Raw genomic sequence first — 15,343 nt, forward strand, 5'->3', positions numbered from 1 at the left:
TTCCACACTTTTGATAAGAATAAATCATTATTATCAATATTAAAAATAAATTATTGATAAGAAACTATTACTTTGCTAACAAACTTTTATCACGATAAAATGAATATACTGCTGTACAATCAACAATAAGAAAACAACCTGTGAAACATCAAATGATAGGCTGTTTACCTTTCTGCATAGATCAAAATTTCCCTCTGTGTTCACAATTACAATTAATAAATCCTCACTTAACTGCATTTCGGTCTATGGCTAAGTAAAACCACTGGAACTCAAATTTCACTTTTACTTGTATTACAATGTATCGCTTGCTCAAATCAAACTCTTGGCGATGCTAAATATCAAATCAAGCATGATTATTTACCCAGGATTTCATAGCATAAGCAAAGTGTGTCAGAGGCAAGATGGCCTTTTTATTGTTCCACACTTATATGACATTTCTGGTAAATGGGCTCCTGTTTGTCTAATCGAAGACTGAAACCTTTAACTTGTTGCAGGTTACATTCAAATTAAACCCTACTTGGTAGTTTAGAATATGTTTATATTCATTTAACACACTATTTGATTAATTACCCCCAACCCTGCTTAATACACAATTTACACAACCTACATGTTTTGGGTTCCCTTCCAAGCATCCGGCAGACATACATCCCAAGTCGACTTTGGCATGCATGTACTCTGCTCAAAGGCCGGGAAACAAACCCGCAACCTATCAGCTCACAAGTCATCTTACAAGTCCAAGTCATGTCTCAAGTCTTTGTCCTCATCTCCGCTCTCTAGTCACACTGGAGTCATTCACATTCCCTTCAACGATCACACACCTTTCACCGTTCCAAACCTCACTCATTCACACTGTGTTCACACTTCCCCTGTCTCCTGTGGTTCCAAAACGCTTTTTAATACACATGATCACAGTTTTTACACAAACCACACCAAGTACGACTCTCAGCATCTTACTCGCCAGGGGGAAACCGTCACGAAGGATGCACTCGCCTGAGTGCACCACACTGTCTGTCCTTCGCCATTCATCCGGTCTGTCCTCAAACTTTCGCATGTGTGTGTGTGTATGCAGAGACTAAGCTAATTGCGCTGGTGAAGGATGTGGGAGGCTGGATCTCAGCATCTGGCATTGGAGATCGTCCCAATCTACTGTCCAATCTGATTGTCTCAGTCTGCTTGTCCATCTGATTGTCTCAGTCACACAGGCACACAAACACATACACAACAAACAACACAAAAAAACTTAAAAACAAAACAAAAAACAGACACAAAAACAAAAGCTGCTTACCCCCTTTGACAGATGCGTTATTCAACGCATGTGTCAATTAATTTAGCAGTTTTTCTATATATTTATTTTTTAGAGAGAGACACCCTTTAACTTGTCTCTGCCTCTCTCAGTCCTCTTGGGAAAATGTGTGTGCGCTATGCACTGTGGTTATCTTGGAAGGTGCTGCGTTTCAAGGCTTCAGGCCGAGAAGCGGGGGGGGGGGGGGGGGGGGGGGGAGAAATCTCAGTGTGTTCACAAACATTTACCTTTTCGCTTGGCAATAAGGGTTTTCCAGGCTAAACACTCACTTTTCCTAAAAAAAAAAAAACATAACTTCTATTAAACAATACTGTACTAATGCAAAAAAGTACTTTTGCTCTGTGTGCATTGCATGTACATAATGTATGCAGTGTGTGATTCTCTTACTAAAACAATGGTTTGTCAAACAGCTGTAACATGCAAATGTTCAAGTGTGTCATTACTTATCTGCTCATAATTGGTGTCTTTGGAGGAAGTTCTGCTGTGAACCCCTCCACCCTCAACTGGCTTGCGTCTCCGGCCGTGTCAGTCTCTCGCCTGTTATTGACCAGCGCCTCGCACCTTCTCCGCTCCGTCTTGCTTCGCCTCGCTTGAGTCCTCTCTGCTGTTACTGTCCAGGTGGCGTCAACCTCCGGGCCAAGCCTATGAATCGAAAACTCCACGGCAGTCATATATTCTTTTACAGCAAGCTAACCACTCATGTTGCATTTCTGTAGCCCGTTCACACCGGTGTGGTCAAACACTTACACGGGAGGGAGAGATAAATCTCTCCCACTGCTGGCCGCTAGCTGCGGTGTTCAGAGCTGTAGTGGCTGCGGATGTTACTGCCGTCGGTTCCCTGGCTGAAGCCTGCCCGGAGTGTTGATGGTCTGCGCTTGAGCCTGGACTGCTGGTGGTCCTCAGTGTAGTTGAGCCTGGCGCTGACTCTCAGTCTGCTGCATGGTGGTGGTGAGGCGCGGGTCAATTTCCAGGTTGAGACCTTTTTAAGACACATTAAGAGACACTAGCGAAAGATTAAACTCCTCACATGATAAATAAAAGTGTATGTATGTATGGTATGTATGTATTGCTTCTGGCAGACATACTTTCTTTTCCCCTTCAATAAATGTGTTGCTGTTGTTTTTCTGTGGTTCTTCAAAACCACCTAGACCATAACTTTTATACAGTCTATATTTCCCTCTAAATGTGGCGTGTAGGTCTGCTTGAGACAAATGTGCTTTCCTGGTGTGTATTTACACAAACCCATATTTATACAAACCCATAGCTCCTCGTGAGCTTTCTCTAAACAGCTGTGGTTTTGTTTGTGTGTGCGAAATCAAAACCAATACCTTATGATATTACCAATAAAAACAAAATAACAACCAATCCCTCTTTTGTAGGCAGGTATGGGTTAAAATAAAACACACTGTGGATCCACATAACGAAATAAACAACCCTGTTTGTCCCCTGCCGGCCGGCTTATCTACACACATTATGAACGTTTAAGCCCCAAAATAAAAAGTTGAATTTGAACGTTTAGCCCCTGTTTAACGCTTGGATCCCAAAACAAAAAGTTCAATTTGAACGTTTAGCCCCACAAAAAAGTTTAACCTGAACATTTAGCCCCAAAACAAAAAGTTTAGTTTGTGAACTTTGTGATTTTTCTTCCTCTCATTTTTCTCATTCAGAAATTTCTCATTCATATCTCAGTCATTTCCCATTCATTTCCCATTCATTTTTCTCATTTTTTTCTTCCTCAATGAGCCTCACTGCTCAGTTTCACCCACACTCTCCCCTTTTTTTTATTTCATTTTTTTTTGTTCAAAGGAAAGAGACCTTTTGAAAACAACTTTTCTTTTTTCTCTTTTTGCAAATGAATGGTAAGAATTTTCCCAATGCTTTGAATTTGTAATTGTATCCCTTTTATTATATCTACATATAATTTATACCTCCTTTCGCAACGCTCAGGTCTGGGTATGTGCTGCTTTACCCCTTTATACTGCAGTTTTTAGACGCTAAGTATACCTTTCAACTTACGTCGACGCCAAGTGTACCTTTCAACCCGCGTCTTTACTGTTTGCCCGTCGACAAACAGGCCGATTTTTTTCTCTAAATCTTGCCCAAAACGAGTCGACTCTAGTAAGCTCCTCTTACACGTGCGTTCTAACCTAACGCAACGCCTCACCCTCTTCTGGATCCGTTATCCAAGGCGGTGAGTATATCCGAAACAGCAATAGTGAGTTTTATCTAATATTATCTCACGCAGGCATCCCCAGGACCCTGCACCACTCTCTTCTAGACAATCCTATTTTGACTAAGGCAGTGGTTACATCCGTTTTACACGCACACACATCCCCCAGACCTGTAGCTTTTAGCAGTAGTTACAATTGTCTATTTTTAGAACCAATTGTATAACATTTTCTAAATTTCACAGCTACTCAATTTGACATAAAACCGATCAATCAACATTGCACTCAGTGTGTATTTGCCTCACCAGGTTCCGCAGATCACAGCGCTGGGCTACATTCCTCCGCATGTCGACTCCTGCTCTCTTAGCATTAAGCGAGCTTTCAGGTCCAACTTTGACAGGAGGTTATCACCAGTCGACATGCCAGAGGTCCGCATCCCAGCCGTGAGATCCCGGACGAGCCCCCAAGTTGTGGAGGAAAAATCCACTGCAATGCTCTGCTGATTCATCAATAATGAGATATCCGTTTTAAATGTTCATAGGAGTTTTTTTATTTCCACAATCATGTCTCCGTGCACGGAGGTCTCCTCTCATCAACATTTGACGATACAAGAGCCCCGAATTATTGTTTACTTCACATCATATACTGAAACTCAGGTACCCGCCCTCCAGCTTGGAGGGCAGTTCATTCAACCTCCCTCCAACTCAGTACTTCTCCATGACGTCCATAGTTAATCTGTTGTTCAGAAGAATACATAACAAGTCCAGTCTAGAGCCACAACAAGACACAGGTTCTCACAGAAACTCACATGTTCTCTAGACACTTCCCAAAACAAGACACAGGTTCCCACAGGAACTTACATGTTCTCACAGAAACTATTCTGTACAGCAATCTCCTGCAATGACTGAAGAACACAGTTCACAAAATACATCTTAGAAGGGCCATAATTACTAATCAATCAATCAATAAGCACTTGATCGATAATTTTCCATTACAATTATATCCATGATGCCTGTGGGGAAATTGTGTCATTTAACTGACAATTTCAACACAAAACATAGGACAATATCGAACATACGTTTTAAGACTAACCCTAACCCTGTGAAGCAAGTTTACTGAATATTCCTAAAGGCAAATACAAGGAGAGAGAAAAAATACAGTTCAAAAACAAATTATATAAAACTCTGCCTGTAAAATGTTTAAGGCTGTGTATAATGTTTCGACCCGCATATGACTATTTAATGCCTCCTGCAGCTATTTCACCTTCCCATTCGATGAGATGACCTTTGAGCAGGAAATGCAGCTGATGCACAAGGCAGACAAGGCGTGTCACTTCCTCGCACACAACGGCTGGGTGGCGGGGGATGACCCACTCAGAAACTTTGCCGAACCAGGTTAGCAGATTAACAGACTAGTAGACAATGGAAATGGTCCTAAAAGATTGATTGCATTGTCACTTAATAGACCCACCTGAACTTTGATCATTTTCACATTTGTAGAATTTGCGAACGATTAGCCCTGATGGGGGCTGGATTGAAAAGAGAATGTCATACAGTATTATTACTACTGGATTTTACTGGGTTCTCCTCTCCTCTCTGCTCCGTAGGTTCAGAGGTGTATCTGCGGAGGGAGTTGCTGTGCTGGAACGACAGCGTCAAGCTCCGTTATGGAGAGAAACCAGATGACTGTCCGTACCTGTGGGCTCATATGAAGAAATATACAGAGATCACAGCCAAGCACTTTGCTGGCCTCCGCCTAGACAACTGCCACTCCACCCCTCTGCATGTGACTGAGGTACTCTGTTACTCCCTCCAATACAACCACAACTAACTTACACAATACTATCTGTTCATTGCACAGTATAATCTACTTGGGTAGCACTGCCTACTGGCAACACAGATTCAGCCTTATACGATTTACATCTTCTCTAGCGCCACATAATGGACACAGGAAGGAACATGTAAGTCCTTTGTGCAGTGCCCGGGCGCCGTCCAGCAATGATGCCACGGCTGTGGCACACCCTGACGAGTTCAACGCTGCTTGCAGCTTTAATTATTTTTGAATTTCTTTGTTGTTTTGAGATATTGCATCATAAATTCAAAATGACGGAGGGAAGAGGTGATGCACAAAGTACCTCAGAAATAACTGTTAAAACCAGACATGTAAAAAAATATTTCTTAACTAAATAAGATGTTAGAAAACCATGTACTAGAAAAATATTATTAAAATCTGGATAAAACTATTTTTGTCACTGAAAATACATCTGTCCACTCAGTGGATGTCATGCAACCAAGGAATGGACTTAACATCCACTCCAGTGGTTGTTATGTTGGCAGTATTTTCGGAATGATTTATGGAGTGATAAAAAGAGATATTAGGGATGGCGATAATAACAACAGCCAACCCTCCTTAACCGATCATTAACCGTTAACCGACATGATTAAAATGTACTATCACAATGCATTCCCCTGGCTGGCCAAGTTGCCCCCCAGCAGGCGGACCATGTTTCAGCAGTTGCTCTGACTGTCACCAGGCTGCCCAATGGACATATCTCTGACCAAGTAGATATGCTCTTATTCTGAAAGACACCAGTAGAGTGTCATGCCATTGTTTCCAATAACGTTATATAAACTGGGGCCGCACCACAATATCGCCACTGCCAGCACAACATAAGCAGTTATTCAATGCATAGAAATGGATCGAAATGGCTCTGTAATGATTTGATTTTATTTGATTTTATTTTATTAGACGACATAACGTAATTATAAAAAATAATAATAATAATAAAATAAAATAATATAATATATAAAATTATAAAAAAATATTAGACGTAATGCATCACATCATGTCTGTAATTTGCCGATGCAATAACTTAGCTCTGTAAGTTACAGATCTAAGTTACTGATTGTAATTCACCCTGACACACAGTCCGTCTCCCGTTCTGAAAATGTTGCAAAAAAAATTAAATCCACAATTTCTCCGAACTGGCATGTGTTGTAACAATATAGAGTAACTTAATACTTTTCAATCAGACACTTAACATTGCTCAACATTCAACATGTGGTGCAGAGACTTCATTGATGAGACTGACACAATGTGAAGACACACACAGCAGGTGTCGCCCACATTAGTTGTATTTAAGAAATAGATTGTAGGCCTATAGCCTATTTTACTTTTACCATGTAAAGAAAAAATCCAAAATTCCCTATAAATTATGTCAACAAAGTGAAACAATTTTTTTTAACCTGGTTTCTGGAAATGTATGCGAATTACCACATACTGTATTTAATTAGATAATGCCTAATTTTCCTCATTTAAATATTTAAACATAACATTTCAGAAAACTTGTAATTATTATTTTTTGTCTTAATGTAAGTAATCAATTGGGGAAAGTTCATGGTGATAACTATTAGTTTAAAAAAATTGACCATATTCACCGCCTTTATAAGGTTGATGCATGCTGTCCACTGCACTGGACAAATATACAACTAATTCAAAATGAAATATATGGGGGAGGGGGTTAATGGCATGCTTTTAAAAAGTAAGGTTAGTGTCATGGGTTTTTAAGGGATTTATTTGTGGGTTGATTCATGGAGACACTATGAACTGATTTTTCATGCCTTTTTGCAAGGTTTATTAATGGATTATAAATGGAAATTCCATGTCTCCCTGAATGTTACTTAAGCAATATCACATGAGAGGGAGTGATGTTGTTGGCTAATATCGTCACGGATGGGATTCGGTCGTAGGCACGAGGCCGCAGGGCGACTGCCGAAGATGATCACAGCCTCAAGTCTGATATTGCTTTTATACAACAGTTGTACACCATAAACAAAGCTATTCATCAAGTAATAATAACATTATTAAGTAATTTGTGACAACAGATGATTTCTGTCTGTTATTCGTCTCCGCCAACAAAAACAGTTCCCTCAACAAGCAACAACAGGTAAACTTGCTGCCTGTAGTTTCCCAACTGCAAGCTAGCTAAGCTAACGTCAGCTACTTTGAGGCAGAGTCGATTTCAGCTTACCGTTCATAATTAACGTTGAATCCATATAGTTGTCCCTGTGTGCGAGCACTGTTTGAATGCAGCCTAATCAAGGAAATGTTTAGAACAGCTGTGAAGCGGAGTGATATACACAGAGTGAAGTTCCCGTGATGTTATCGTGAAATATCAGCACGGCTAGGATCCCTCTTGTCCAATCAAATTGCTCGGCCGGAACTAACTGTTGTATGAATCCAATTAGAAAGTAAGCAGTCAAACATGAAGGGGAGTTGGGTTTCCTCCCTTAATGACTCCTCTAAATCATTTTAAGGGGATTTTGCATGAATTAAGGGGTGAATTAATGTAAATATATGGGCTGGTTTGTAGATACATTGAATAAAGGTCAGACTAAGAAGTAAAAAAAAAAAAGAGAAGAGAATAAGACAGGCATAAAAGAGTGGGGGGGGGGGTAAAATAAAAATAAAAACCAAGATATAGAATAGTCCAGGTTAACTGTTGTGCATACTGTATGTGTTGGTCTCTGCAGGCGATGCTTGCAGCAGCCAGAGCCATCAGGCCTAACCTCTATGTGATAGCAGAGCTTACCGGCAGCGAGCTCATTGACCATCTCTTTGTAAACCGTCTTGGAATCACCAGTCTGGTCCGAGGTACTGACCCCGACACCGGCCCCATGCTCCACCCGGCCCCATGCTTTGGTGAAAAATGCACAAGTTAGACGAAGCAGAAAGAAGTCTTGTGGCTTGTGGAGAATTGCATTGATCTTGTGTTACACTTTATTTTCTGGGTCCACAATTCCCTAACAATGTCTGAGAAGAACTTAATTTCTTGGGATGTTTCCTGGAAAGAACCATGAAATGTTGTAGTAGTTATATGCAGTGTGGTGGAATCGATAATATACAAAGTTTCTAAAACAGTTTCCTGGAAAGAACTGCAAAACTATATTGGAAAAATGATACTGTAGGTATCCCAAGTTATTATTCATATAATTATGTAATATAGTTATTTGTTGTATTCCTTCCTCTAATTTCAAATTTTCTAACTACTCTATTATTTCATGGCTCCTTCAGAACAGAAACAGAAGAAAATTTGAGGAAATTAACTACCTTTTAACTCATTCTCTATTTTCACTATAATTAGTACATAATTCAAAGGCCCTGGTGTCCCTTACTGACACCGGTGGCCATTAGAGTAACTGCAGGCAGCCTGTGCTCCTGCTGATGCTTGTGCGCCGTACTTGCACAAGCCCAACAGCTGCAACACAGTGAGACAGGCTGACAGCATAAACCGGTGTTGGTTGCTTCGTAACATTAGCTGATAAAAATATCTTGCAAATGGCAACATGGCAAATTTATTGACCAGATCAGCCCTGGGATGGCCGGGACGGATTCTGGATGATTTAGCGGACGTTATTCTGGCGTGTTTTGGCGTGTTTTGGTTAGTCTCACATAGTCAGACCTACGGCTGGCACTGCGAGACTATGTTTTGGCTTGCGTTTCTATCTATCTATATCTCCATACAACTACTGCTTAGTGTTCAATAGCACCCTAGACAATTCAGTAATGGTATATTTTTTAGGGATTTCTGTTTTTCTGATAAATGAGAGAAAAGTGATGGAGTCCTATGTTTCTATCACCACAAATTACAATTTCCGTCTAAACTAACTAAACTACTTGACAGTCAAATTTTCTAAGTTACGTTAAGGGGCATTGACTCTTCATTGGCAATAAAACAAGTTTCATACATGTTCATTTCTTCCGAATTCTTACATATAGGGTGTTTAACGGTTCAAACATTAACAGTTCCTTTCTAGGAAATTATTAGGAAAGTGGGGAACCAGAAAATACAGTACAGTAACCCGTTTAGATCTTTTTTGGACTGAGTATGATGCTAAATCCATCTCTTCTGTTTGTCTTCTCCTTTCTTCTTGTCTCCTTTCTCTTTTTAACACACTGACTTGCATTTGAATCTGCCCAATAATGATGCACATTCCATGACTATGTCACTCCTCTCTTCTGACAAACTGTCCTTCATTCAAAATACTCTTTCCCAATCTCTCACTGATGTGTGAACACCTTGTTGCATCGATCGATCGATTGATCTATCTATCTATCTATCTATCTATCTATATATCTATCTATCTATCGATCTTCTATCTATCTATCTATCTATCTATCTATCTATCTATCTATCTATCTATCTATCTATCTATCTATCTATCTATCTATCTGTTGCTTCCTGCATCTTTCTGACTTTAACCCGATGTCAACCGTTACCGCCTGCCTGCTTGCCGGTCTCCCTTGTTGGGGTGTGTTTTGGCCTGGCCTGGCCTGGCTCTGCAGTGGATGCTGGAGCAGGCTCGTGCACTGAGGCCAGAGCTGTATGTGGTGGCTGAGCTGTTCACCAGCAGCCAGGAGCTGGATAATGTCTTTGTGACGAGGCTGGGTATTACCTCACTCATCAGAGGTAAGCAGTGAGCAGCCTCGCGTGCGCGCATGTGTGTTAATGAAGGGGGTTACAGCAGGTACAAGCAGAGCAAGGTCATATTTTCTGAAGTATAAGACAAAGCGTAATCATTGACCTCCAAATCTGACCCGTTGTCACACGATGTTAAATAGAATGTTTGATTTTGCTGAGTGGAGGCATTTTTTGAAGGCATTCTTTGGTTTGAGATGTTTCTTGAATGGGAATTCAGGAGTCACTCTTTAAGCAATAAGGTAAAAACCTTTTTATTTAACGAATAGTTCAAAAGAACATGTTAGGTTGTTGGTTGTTGTGGAGTTGGTTTTAATATGTTCTTTTGAATGGAATAAAAGATCTTTACTTTGTGCTTGAAAAGTGACTTGAACTCTCTCTGTACATCAGTGTTTTTTTCATATCCCTGGCCTACGTGTTCCACGATATGACGGAGAAAATGTTTCACTTAAATATTTTCAGACCAAGCAACTCTCACACAGCTGAAAAATAACTAGTGTAGACTAAGTTGTGTTCTCACACTTCATGTCATGATCACAGTATTCAGAAACAATTACAATCTGGCTTTTTACATTGTGCAGCCTGAGTATGTAGATGGAACATTGCAGAATGTGTGGTGATGTTTGAAGCACGACATGGCATGTCAGATTTGTTCTATTGTATTTTTCACTGTAATCATTTTGTTCTGAGACTGGGACCAATGCTTTGATATCATCCAAACCATATCAGTGTTCAAGCTGCACTGAGCAATTTTACATGTTGGCAGCCTCAAACGGGAGCGATGTGAGAACTTCATTACCCAGCAGGCATCCTGCCCGGTGAAGTCAGTAAACTTGGCTACAGGAGCTGGTTTAATCCAAAAATGCACAAGGCTTCCTGCAGTTGGGTCGGATCCAGGTCTGATCACATTCACACCACATATGAACCGTGAGAGTTTTGTTTGGAACCGCACCGAGACCACCAAAGAGGTGTCGGTCCGCTTGTTTGGTCCGCTTTTGGTGCGCACTCGAATACAATTGCTGCATTCACACCTGCCCAAATGAACCGCACCAAGGGGGGAAATTAACTATAGTTTGAGTCAACCGGACCAACCAAGGTAGGTGTGAAAACCGAACATGGGCCTCTATCGTCCGCCCCACAATATTTAGCATCTGGTTGGTGGCACTTAAAAATATATGTGATTTGCAGTTTTTAATTGTGCAAACAGGTGACGAACGTTTTGACACTGTATTGTCATCTGTATTGTCAATCACAGCCCCGTTTATTCAACCAGGGTCAGAATCATCAGCAGTTCATTGATTTGTTTATTTAGCGAGATCATGACTTCCTCGGCTTTACAGTAAAGTGGAGAAGCTGACACATTATTTGTATGATCTCTCATAATTGAAACATTTTGACCTGATAATTTTCACATAAATCATCCCAATAATGTTGCTAGATTAATGTGTGAGCCTTTCGGTGTAATGGTTTTTGAACTTACGTTGGTTTATATTTTTTGTTCTTTTTATCCTTGACTGTTCTGTATTGTTTATATTGTGGAGTGTGCATGTGAGAAGGTGCAACAACGCATTTATTTTTTAAGAAGGCTCAGGTCCTTTGGAGCGAACAAAAAGATTTTGCTGCTTTTCTTTCAATCAATTGTGCAGAGTGTAATGCTGTATGGGAGTAGTGCTTGGTATAGCTGTTTGTCTGTGCAGCTTAAAGCTAGACTGGGCAGGTTAGTCCGTATTTGCTCAAAAATTGTAGGACAAACACTGGAAACAAGCTTTCAGGAAGCCCACAGACATAGAATATTGTCTCTAGCATGTAGGATAATATCTGACCCAACGCACATTCTTTTTAATGAATTTGAGCTGTTGCCTTCAAATAGAAGATTCAGAGTCCCACGGGCTCGCTTAAACAGACTGAGGAACTCATTTGTGCCCCAGGCTGTCAAACTGTTGAATCAGGCTAGAGGCTCTAGATAGGGACTAGATAGGGGCTGCAGCCACTTTCCTTATTCTTGTCTTTTGTTATTGTTTTGTTTTGTCTACTATGCACTTTGAGGATGGTGTTGGTTGTCGTTTTGCACTATTGTATGTATAAATGAGAAACAAGTGTCTGTGGATGCAAGACAATTTTCGGACTCTGTCTGACAATAAAGTAATATCTTATATCTTATATCTTATCTTATGTGCAGGAAGGATGAGACGAGTGGTTGAATCCAGCAGGATTTATTCCATACTCCAACTATATACTTTACATGTTAACACTGAGGCTGCACGACATTCTCACTTGTAACTCGCTTGAAAGGTCTGACTAACCCGGAACTACGGCAACTCAAGAGGCCCACAAACCCTCTCTCTTAAAGGGCCCGTGGCAGTAAGGTGAATGTCTCCTAAGTCTCTGTTGCCGCCACAATATGATGTTATGTGTTACTGTAGCCTATGTCATGTTTTTCTAAGACCAGGGTCCATGATGGAAATAAGTGTTTACACTTTTCATGACATCCCTTAGATTTTGTTATTCTTTATCCAAAAATAAAATCAATCAATCACTCCAAATTGGAAGCTGCGTCGGGGGAAGATACCACATGACGGCCACAAATCGGTTCGCAGGGGCAGACGATAGAGGCCTTAGTGTCTGGTGCGGTGGAGATAGTGAAGCGCTCTCTGTCATAACAGTAAACCACTGTGTGATTTAGGCCAGTGGCTCTCAATGTGGGGTCCAGGGAAAATCTTCTCAGACATACAAAATCTCATCAATTGAGGGTCCATGGCCCCATTGTGTACTAAATGAGGAGTCCTTGATATGAATAATGTTGAGAATGAGAGATTTAGGCTATACTTTTACATAAAAATCTTGCCTAGTGCAGCTTTAAGGGATGTGATTTTTTTATGTGGGGTTGTATGAGGTACTTGCAGACAGTCAGTGTACTACATGCAATAGAATGCAGCCGACGCGGTCCCAGTTTGGAGAAATGGAGACTGGCTGCGTCAGGCAAGTAGACTCTGCTGAGTGTGAACAGGGTCATGAGCAAAAATGTAAAAAGAAAAAAAAAGCTTCCAAACTGCTCACCTGTCATAATCCAAGTCTCCACACACCCTAAGATGCCAAGTTGACTTGAAAAGACATCATTTACACCCTGTTTATAGCTAAATGGTAAATGGTAAATGGCCTGCATTTATATAGCGCTTTTATCCAAAGCGCTTTACAATCAGTAGATAGTCTACATTCACCCATTCATACACCGATGGCGGCAGGCTGCCACGCAGGGTGCCTACACACCATCGGGAGCAAGGAGGGTTAGGTGTCTTGCCCAAGGACACAGCGACAGCAGCTAGGAGGGAGCGGGGATCGAACCACCAACCCTTGCGTCATTGGCCGACCCGCTCTACCTCCTGAGCTAAAGCCGTCCCAGCTATAGTTCAGATATATCCAATTATGTGCAGCTGGATGTGCTCAATTTCTTATGTGTTTTCAAGCCAACTTGGCATCTCAGGGCTTGTGGAGACTTGGCTTACCAGGTGAGCAGTATGGAAGCATTTTATGGGTTTTTTCTGTTGTTTTTACATTTTTGCTCATGACCCTGTTCACACTGAGCAGACAGCTCTACTTGCCTGACGTGGCCGGTCTCCATTTCTCCAAACTTGGACTGCACCGGATGCATTCTACTGCATGTAGTACACTGACTGTCGGCAAGTACCTCATACAACCCCACATCAAAAAATCACAACTATCCCTTCAAGTACATCACTGACATGAGCTTTTTTATCTGGAGAAAAAGAGCTGCAATGACTTCTCTTCCCCCTCTCTGTCTGTCTGTCTGCCTGTCTGGCTGCCTGCCTGCCTGTCTGGCTGCCTGTCTGGCTGCGTGCCTGCCTGTCTGTCTGTCAGAGGCTCTGAGTGCTGGTGACAGTCATGAGCAGGGTAGGTTGGTGTACAGGTGTGGTGGGGAGCCAGTAGGCTCCTTCGTGCAGCCCAGCCTCCGGCCTCTGGTCCCTGCTGTAGCCCACGCCATGTTCCTAGACGTCACCCACGACAACCAGAGTCCCATCCAGGTAGCCCTACTGTAGGCTCTCCTCACATGCACACATCATATGAACCCTACAGTAGTAGGATAACCAGTGTGAACTGGTTTGTTTGATATTTCAGATGCGTTCAGTGTATGACTGCCTCCCCAGCTCTGCTATCGTCTCTATGGCCTGTTGCGCTACAGGCAGCACTAGAGGATATGATGAGCTGGTACCTCATCAGGTAAGATCTCTCTCTCTCTCTCTCTGTCATTGGCAAAACGGGGGCATGTGATGGTATCAAATAGGATTACTGGTAAATGGGGTGATTGTTGCAATTCTTTTTTAGCATGGAAATGGTCATATGTATTAAAGATAATAATAATAATAATTCATTTATTTTATATAGCGCTTTTCCAGACCCAAAGACGCTTAACAGAGAACAAGAGACAAGCAACAGGGAACAAAACAGGCAACAGATACAAGTAACAGGCAACAGTTACAGGGAACAGGGCAGGTAGTATGGAGAAGCAGAGGGGAGGAAGATAACAGGAGGGAGGAAGAGGGGGGGGGATGGGTGATGGTTTGGAGCTATGGTTTGGAGGAGGTGGTCAGGGGTAGGGGAGGTTGTAGGCTTGGGAGAACAGGTAGGTTTTGAGTCGGGTTTTGATATTTAATATCAGCACAAAATACACTATGTATGGATGTCTTATGTTGTCATTTATGTTGTGGACCCCAGGAAGAGTAGCTGCTACCATGTGTGGCAGCTAATTGGGATCTTAACCCTGCTTCAACCCTTTAAAAAATCCATATCAGAAAGCATCCCATATCTAGTATAGTAGTATAGTATAGTATAGTATAGTATAGTATAGTATAGTATAGTATAGTATAGGTCATACTAAACATACAACAAATTGCTAGATAACTATGAATGAATGATGTGAATGAACCATATAATTTAGATTGAATATAATATATTTCATACAGTAGTTGAGCCCACATAGTGTACTCTCTAATAGAGATGTAATGTACAATTGTCTGAAACACATTTTATACTTTGATTGAACAAAATAGTTAAAATAAATAGAAATGTGTCAATGAAAAATATGAGAAAATGTATGGATTACAGCATTAAAAAGCTGTGCAAAATGGCAGCAGTAGTAGCAGTGAGACAAAGAAAGAATGAATGCAGGATAAGTACATTTTGAAAATATACAAAAAATATGAAATATGTGCAATATGCAACATAACAATGACAAAGACATGGGTAGCTTTGAAGCAGAAGAAAAGCCACCGCTTTCTTCAGGCAGAGGATGAAGAAGAAGAAGAAGAAGAAGAAGAAGAAGAAGAAGAGTATATATATATATATATATAAGGGCTCCAATCAGAATCATATATATAT

General features: G+C 41.1%; 1 protein-coding gene across 1 annotated transcript in view; it reads left to right on the forward strand.

Annotated features, from left to right (window-relative positions):
* The window catches only part of LOC310770810 (glycogen debranching enzyme-like), a gene marked incomplete at its 3' end in the record, with an annotated part of 125,254 nt that overhangs the window by 48,659 nt on the left and 61,252 nt on the right, over positions 1 to 15,343 (forward strand). Inside the window, exons 10-14 of the mRNA XM_083631854.1 lie at positions 4,726 to 4,865; positions 5,078 to 5,265; positions 9,817 to 9,940; positions 13,826 to 13,989; positions 14,084 to 14,185. Of these exons, the coding sequence (XP_083487980.1) occupies positions 4,726 to 4,865; positions 5,078 to 5,265; positions 9,817 to 9,940; positions 13,826 to 13,989; positions 14,084 to 14,185 (718 nt within the window). The remainder of the gene's footprint in view (positions 1 to 4,725; positions 4,866 to 5,077; positions 5,266 to 9,816; positions 9,941 to 13,825; positions 13,990 to 14,083; positions 14,186 to 15,343) is intronic.

Source organism: Poromitra crassiceps, assembly GCF_964638095.1.
Source record: "Poromitra crassiceps genome assembly, chromosome: 2".
NCBI lineage: Eukaryota > Metazoa > Chordata > Actinopteri > Beryciformes > Melamphaidae > Poromitra > Poromitra crassiceps.